Consider the following 7,852-nt stretch of genomic DNA (forward strand, 5'->3'; position numbering starts at 1 on the left):
ATGAAAATGGTATTAGAGTTTAGTTAGATTAAAGATTTTGTTTAGAAAAAGATTAAAAAATTATTAAATACTATTAAAAATAAAAGTTTATTTTAATTTGATTAAAAATTTAAAAAATCAATTGTTGGTTATGAATATTCGATAATTTTATTCATTAGTTTGCTATATATTTTATTTCATTTCTCATTTTCCTTCATAACAAAATATGAATAAATGAATTCTTTCAAAAAAAAAATTCTTTTTTGATATTTTATAAATTTTAGAAAAAGTCTCAAAATTTACCTCTTTGTAATCGTAAACAGATAAAATAGTAATTTTAATTTTGGACTTAAAATTATAAGAAGCGAAGCTTACCCTGATTCCTGAAGACACCGCCATAATTGGATGAATCGAGCCAGGACACCCGAGGTAATCTTAAAAAAAACAAAAATTATATATAAAAGTACTTGGTGCCTCCATGCAGGATCGAACTACAGACCTTCAGTTTACAAGACTGACGCTCTACCACTGAGCTATGGAGGCCTGCAGCGGTCGTACAAGAAGGCATTCCAAAAAGCACAAATGGCTTTGCCGTGCGACCCAGCCGTAGTTCAATTTCTCTGGTTCGCCGTGCATCGAACGGAAGCTGCGAAATGGCAGCTCTCATCATTCTTCTGCTTCTTGCGACAGTCTTAGCTCTCGCAGGTCTTTCTCAATCTACCCCTCTTCTTCCCCGGATCGATTCTCAAACCTCCTCCTGCGCGGACCAACATAGGAGCCATCCTTTGATCTGCGAATTGCAGGATGCGAAGCTCAGGATCGCCCGTCTCGGTAATATTTTGCATTTATACGTGTGTGTTGCATTTAATTTTCATAATGTTTTTTGGCTGGGCCATTAATGTTCAAATTGTAGTGTTCTAGGTTGGTGCTTGGGTTGTTGTTCTCGCTGACTACTGTAATTTGCAGAAACCATTCTTGAGGAAAGCGTTCAAAGCTTGAATGCTAGAATCCTCCATATTCAGGAACGTGAGAAGCTAATTGTGGGGATGGGAGTTAAGATTCAGCAACTACAGTCTGACCTACTGAGTATTAAGGTTTGTTTCCTACTGCAAAAATGGTACCAGGGCGGGTTTTCAACTAATTTTTTTAGTTAAACAGCTTAATTTACAGACCTATAGCTAATTTGCGAAGACATGGATTTTTAACTTCACTTTATCAGTTGGCAACTTGTTTCTCGGCAGCATAACATTCTGCACCATATCCATAAGGCATAGTTGTTCATGCGTGTTTTTTAATTGAACTTTTAATATAATTGGTATGCGTTCTTTCTTGAGAAGGCCATCTGCTGATCTCCAGTCTTTACTGGTTAGCCAATGTTTCTCTTTATTTTTGGTGCCAAAAAGAGAAACTGGCAGTCCAGGATAGGCACCTGACATTGGTTACCTAGATTTCAAAATTTGGGGCTTTTATCCATATTCCATATTTCTTAATTTTTCTAGATAAAATTTTGCATTAGTTGATTATACACCAAGGGTGGACTTCTTTGATGCACCTGGGCCATTCTCTCGTTCAGAAAGATAATGACCCGAAAAAAAAAAAAGAAGGCATGCATACTTATCTTATAGAGACAATCTTTGGCGTGATAAAATATCAGATTTAATTGCAGGATAACTCGTCTCGTGCTGATGGAAGAGTTGATGCACTAGAAAAAGAGGTTTGGTTCTGCTCTCTTTAATTTGCATCCACCTTTTATACACTCCTCTCTTCCAATGGGCAATAGTAAAAGGAGAATTGGAGATCACTTGTGTGAAAGCTGACCTTAATTGAAAAGTAGACTTGCGGATGCTTAGGTACAACTTCTTTGGGCTGCTTCAAGAAAGAACAATTTTGACATTCATATTCTAGAATCTAAAGTGCAAGATGCTGAGGAAAGATTGGAAGAACTTTCTTCTCAAGTTGAAAAGGTCTGTACTTATAATCTTCTACATATATTTTTTCTGTGTAGGACCTAGCTGTTGTCTTCACAGATGATGCCAGTTTCTTGTTTGAGTTGTTGCACTGACACTTTTTGTTCAGCTCGAATGAACATGTAGGTTTGTGTAGGATCCTTCCATGTTTTGAATGCTTAGGGGACTATGCAGTACATATATATTTTTCTGGAGATTTTAGAGTTTTCCATGAAATATGGGAGCAGCTGTGAAGCTTTCTTATGAATTAAACAAAACATCATTGAGACTTAAGGATAGCCTTTTTTGGGGACTTTAGTTTGATTATTCAATTTATTCAATAAAAAATGCAGTTGCACATGATTTCATTGCTTGATATCTGAAGAATTTAAAATATTTTGGTTTATCTGAATTTGAAACTATGTTCTAAAGTCTCTCACTCAAATTGGATTTTTTTTCCATCCCCGCACCAGGTATATTGGTATAAGATGTTATTTTTGCTGTGTTACAAAATCATAAGACTTACAACCAAATAAAATGCAACAACAAACAATAACAACAAAACCAAGTCTTAGTCTCACTAAGTGGGGTCGGCTATATGAATCATTTTTCGCCAATTTATGTGATCATTAACCATTTCTTTTGATACATTCTAGGATATTAAATCCTTACTCACTATCTCCTCTCAAGTTATTTTAGGTGTACCCCTACTCCTTCTACTACCCTTCACAGTAACTAAGTCGCTCTTCCTCACAGGTGCACTATGTGACCTACGTTGCAAGTGTCCATACTATCTGAATCATCCCTCCCTTATCTTCTATAGGAGCTACACCTAACTTACCACGAATATGTTCATTCCTTAATTTATCTTTCAATGTTATACTACTCATCCATTTCAGCATTCTCATCTCGACAACTTTTACTTTTTGGATATTATGTTTCTTTGTCTGCTAACATTCCGATCCATATAGCATAGCTGGTCTTATAGCTGTCCTATAAAATTTCTCTTTCAATTTTAAGGGTATTTTACAATCACAGAGCACACTTGAAGCACTTCTCCATTTTACCCAACCTGCTTTAACTCTATGCATTACATTATCTTGAATTTCTCCTTCAGCTTGCATAATAAATCCAAGGTATCGAAATCCACAAGTGCTATTTATTTCTTTATGATCAAGTTTAACTTTGTCTCTAATATTCCTCCTATCATTACTAAAATTACATTTCATATATTATGTCTTATTTCTACTTATCCTAAAGCCTCTAGATGCTAAAGTTTCTCTCCATAATTCTAACTTAGCCTTTACTCCATCCCTACTTTCGTCAATTAATACAATATCATCTGCAAATAACATATACCATGGAACCTCCTTTTAAATACTCTTAGTTAATTGGTCCATCACTAAAGCAAAAAGATAGGGACTCAAAGCAGATCCTTGATGTACACCTATGGTGATTGGAAATTCTCTAGTTTCTCCATCTATAGTCCTTCACTAGTCATTACTTTATCGTACATATCCTTAATGACATCGGTATACCTACTACATACACCCTTTTTTTCTAAAACCCACCATAGAATTTCCCTAGGTATCCTATCATATGCTTTCTCAAGGTCAATATATATCATATGCAAGTCCCTCTTCTTTTTCCTAAACTTTTCCATTAATTTTCTTAAAAGATAAATAGCTTCTGTGGTAGATCTCCAAGGCATAAAACCAAATTGATTTTCTGAGATCTTCGTTTCTAACCTTAATATTTGTTCAACTACCCTTTCCCATCGTTTCATTGTATGACTCATAAGTTTAATTCCACGATAGTTATTACAATTTTGAATATCTCCTTTATTTTTTTATATAGGTATTAAAGTGCTTTTCCTCCATTCATCTGGCATTTTCTTAGTTTTCACAATTGAAAAAGTTGAAATTGAATTTAAAGGGTGATAATGTAATGTGGCTCTTTTTAGGAATTAGCTATTAACTTATTAGTCATATATGCAATGCAATCTTGTTGGTCAAATGACCATCAATTATTATGACAAATTGAATTATCTTAGTGTACACAGTTAATATTAGAAAAACGTTGTATTTATATACTATAGTTCTTTGTTAGTGTTATATTCACTTTACACAATGAAAGGTAAGAACCTTATAAATCAATGACTGTTAATGCCAGGTTAAAGACAGATATCCAATGCATGAACACTTAATAAGTCCTTCCACCCCACCCCACCCCACTGCCACAGAACCTCTTTTATGTTTTCCCCTTTGTGTAGCAACCAAAGTGCTCCATTTATACCATTATGCTTGCATCTTAAATTTAAAGCTTGAAAATCTGGTCATCATTTTTATTGCTTGATAGATTCCATGTGAATAAATACTGGCTGTTTTATGCTACTTGTAATTTAGACTAGGTCCATGGATTAGTTGGCAAGTTATTTTTTATTTGTTTTCTTTTTTTTTGCCTCCAGATGGCTAGCATTGTGACGGAACGATGGATTCAAATCCGGCAACTTGAACAGGCTCTTCAAATCACACAGGTATCATTCCTTTGAGACAGTTCCAGTTACATGTGCATTTCATCAGGAACAGCAAAGCTTTCATTATTTTACTATGTTTGTAATCATGTTGTGAATTTTTTTTTAAAACAGACGAGGACTTTGAAGGCTCAAGAGCTAGCAGGCTCTAAAAGATGTATATTCTTGAAGGTAATTTGCAACACACCATGCACAAGGCACCCAAACTTAATTGGGGATCTGCAACACCCAGTGCACATGTCTCCCACATCGTATTGTGGATCTGGGATAACACAATATATGTAGACTGCATTTTGAGAGGCTGTTTCTATGACTTGAACCATGACATTCATATTTGAGCTTAACACTCAATACCCATATCATTGAGTCAAGGCTCATACCAAGAAAAATTTTAATGAAGTATTGTAGAGGCTTATTTAGAAGGGGCATGTATCACAGTGTACTTGTTGTACCCATCATCCTACTTTGTCAGCAGTAGCAGTGATGAACACAACTAAGATGAGTGCCTGATTGAAAAAGGGGAGTGCAATTAGTGCCTTCTTGTTATAATACAGAGATTCTTTGTGATAGAAATGTCAAAAAAATAAAAAATCCTGAGACTGGCATTTCAGCAACTACGCAACTCTTGACCAATGTATTGCCACAACAATAGCAACAAGGACTCTTTAAAGCAAAGTTTTTTTTTTTGGGGGAGAGGAATATTTGATCTTGCCTGCAAGTCTTAACCAGACCTAATGCTGTCTGTGGTTTATAGTTCATCAACAAACTTTACAGGAATTACCTTCAAAACTTGTCTGAGATGTTAGATCCATATTTGCCTGGAAAGGAATTTGCCATAAGTTCCTACATGTCCGAAGCTCTCCATCGAATTAAAGTAATACTGTCAGCAGCTAAAACGTATCATCATCAGGTTTGTATTTTACTCTCTTGTTTTTCATTCAAGGCAGTCCATAAGGAATCTTCCCCAATTAGGCACTAAATTACAACTCCTTTTCTATTGTGTACAGTTCCTCAATCATGTAGGCACAAGCGTCTGGGTTAAAACCCCACCAATGTACCATTTAAATTTTTATATATACAACAAGAACAAATGTATAGTATTAAAAGACATTTAAATAAAATGTAATGTCGTTCTGAGTTACCTGCTTTAGATCTGTTTTTGTGAACTGTTGAGTTAAAAGTATTTTCCTTGTATAGTAGTCTGTTCCACTTCTCAAAATGATAAGGAGTAGGCTTAGAAAATGGCCTCCTAATATATTTGTGAAAAGGCTCTAACCATGACCATAAGATTGTGGAACCCTGTCTGTTTTATCTCAGTGAGCTTTTTCTCAACTCTGAAAGCCTGATGGTTATGCAGCTTGCTTCATCTTGACTATGAGGAAATATGCTCTGATCTAAAATTTTTTAGGTTAGAAGCATAATTTAATGAAAATTTTTAGTGACCTTGCTAATTTTAAATGCACAAAACCTGATAGTGTGTGGACATCCTTTTTGGAAAGAAAAATTCCTTCACCTTAAAAAACATTCGTCTCTGATAGTTATGCACTTGAATTCTTTTTTTTTTTTCCTTTCTTTTAGTTATGTCTGTGAAATATACTGCCTTTGTTGGTACTTTTTTGTGCTCCAAACTTGTTACAAAGTGTTGGTTCTTGAGTAGACTATTGACCATTGTTATGAAATTGCATATATCCACGTCTCTCTCATGAGGTAGCTTCATTTGGCTATGCCTAATAAGGCCTAGACACATTAAAAATTGTTCCAAGTATTTATTGTATTTTCCGATTTGCAGTACATTCAAAATTGTTCTAAGTATTTACTGTATTTTCCAATTTGCAGTTGCAAGGTTACATTAAACAGGAAATGGAAAGAAACGAATTTACGGCAGCACTTGCCAATGAGGAATTGGTATTTTTTGTGGTATATCGTTAACTACTTGTTGCCCCATTGCTTTTCCAAGTTTTCTTTATGAATGTATGTTCATCCAAGCAGTGGCATTTGCTCTGCACTGCCTTTTGGTGGAATCACTTACTGTGATCAAATGTGCAAAATTCCAGGCTTCTGCTATAATTACCTTCCCAATAATGAGTGCTTGGATGCTGCTCTCATCGCAATTCGCTTAGCTTGAAAACTGAAATGTCCTTTTCTGGAGAAGGTGGGTGCCATCACATTCCCATTGAAGAGGCTAATGCCCAGACTGGATGCTGGAGGATGTCTGCCCTCTGTCTCTAACTGTTCACTATCACTGCTTTGTTCTGTTATGGTAAATGTTGACTGTAATTTCGCTTGTATGTCCAAGTATTTTTCAAATATAGGTAATTATTCTACGAAGAACAATGTATCAATCCTACTCTCACACATCGCAACTTGTTCGGAATGCACTGTGGTATGAAATCAAATGACAAATTTAATCTAATTACGTTGGATTTTATTTAATTTTATTCCGAAGGAAGAAATATACAGTCAATGCAATGGTTCCGGCGTTGCTCCTGAATTTAATTTGTTTGGGCTATTGCTTTGATCAACAGAGGACCACTTGGGTTCTCACATTGTAGGAAGCCAGAACTAAAATTTTCATGAAATTTTGAGGGTTTTTACTTGAAAAGGTAAAAATCTTAAGTTCACTTTAAAGAAGCAATATAGATACATAATAAGATAAAAATTTTGAATGAAATGTTGGAACACACAGTTGGCGGTGAAAATTTTCAGCTTCTGTTAATTTTGCAATCCCCCACCCTTCTCAGCCGTTAAAACGGACGTGGACTCCCAGGACATCACCTAAAAAAAATATAAGCAAAACCTTATCCCTGCCTCAAGCACTCTCTCTCTCTCTCTCTCTATCTCTAATGGAGGAGACGACGTGGGAGCAGAGGCTACAAGTAATAACCCACATCCTAACCAGCCCCACAGCCACACCCTCACTCCACTCGCAGCTCTTCGTGTCAGCTCACATCCCCTGCTACCTCAATTGGGACTACCCACCCTTCCTCTGCTCCTCCTCTGCCTTCCCTCCACTGCTCCTGCGATGGGGCTTCTCCCTCTTCCTAGAGAGGGCCTCCAGATTGGGGCTCCCCAAGACCTCCTGGCGCTCCAAGTGTCCGTACCAGCTGCCGCCGCCGCCGATTATGGCGGAGGGAGTGGAGGAAGCCGTCTGGGGCGATGAAGAAAGGCGAGCCTACGCGAGGAAGAGGATGAGCAGGAAGCGCCTATTCAACCGCATCAACCCTCTGGTCCCAGTCCTCGTTCCCAATCTCTTGCTTTTCTCCCTCCTGCTTTGGAACCCGTTTCCGCAGTTTCCCTAGTTCTCAGATTTACATTTTTAATCTTCCAGTTTCCAATGTCGTCTATATATATTCCCTTCACATAAAGACTAAATAAAATCAAATTTCTCACTTAA

General features: G+C 36.6%; 2 protein-coding genes and 1 non-coding gene across 3 annotated transcripts; 2 read left to right on the plus strand and 1 right to left on the minus strand.

The window, feature by feature from the left end:
* Positions 1-450: 450 nt before the first annotated feature.
* Positions 451-522, minus strand: TRNAT-UGU (transfer RNA threonine (anticodon UGU)). The gene has a single exon. It is a non-coding gene; the product is annotated as a tRNA-Thr (tRNA).
* On the plus strand, positions 460-6,871 carry LOC131144157 (uncharacterized). Its single transcript, XM_058092598.1, has 9 exons — positions 460-810; positions 946-1,073; positions 1,646-1,693; positions 1,830-1,943; positions 4,393-4,461; positions 4,573-4,629; positions 5,213-5,368; positions 6,295-6,375; positions 6,513-6,871. The coding sequence occupies exons 1-9, from the start codon at positions 633-635 to the stop codon at positions 6,576-6,578; spliced, it is 897 nt and encodes a 298-aa protein (XP_057948581.1). The 5' UTR covers positions 460-632; the 3' UTR covers positions 6,579-6,871.
* Positions 6,872-7,150: 279 nt separating this feature from the next.
* On the plus strand, positions 7,151-7,852 carry LOC131144158 (uncharacterized). The gene has a single exon (XM_058092599.1). The coding sequence runs from the start codon at positions 7,302-7,304 to the stop codon at positions 7,755-7,757; it is 456 nt and encodes a 151-aa protein (XP_057948582.1). The 5' UTR covers positions 7,151-7,301; the 3' UTR covers positions 7,758-7,852.

Source organism: Malania oleifera, chromosome 12, assembly GCF_029873635.1.
Source record: "Malania oleifera isolate guangnan ecotype guangnan chromosome 12, ASM2987363v1, whole genome shotgun sequence".
Classification (NCBI taxonomy): Eukaryota; Viridiplantae; Streptophyta; class Magnoliopsida; order Santalales; family Ximeniaceae; genus Malania; species Malania oleifera.

Coding starts and splice junctions, on each gene's coding strand:
- LOC131144157 (XM_058092598.1), top strand. CDS start 633: ATGGCAGCTCTCATCATTCTTCTGCTTCTTGCGACAGTCTTAGCTCTC. Junction 1,694..1,829: donor TTGATGCACTAGAAAAAGAG/GTTTGGTTCTGC, acceptor GCGGATGCTTAG/GTACAACTTCTTTGGGCTGC. Junction 4,630..5,212: donor AAAGATGTATATTCTTGAAG/GTAATTTGCAAC, acceptor TGTGGTTTATAG/TTCATCAACAAACTTTACAG.
- LOC131144158 (XM_058092599.1), top strand. CDS start 7,302: ATGGAGGAGACGACGTGGGAGCAGAGGCTACAAGTAATAACCCACATC.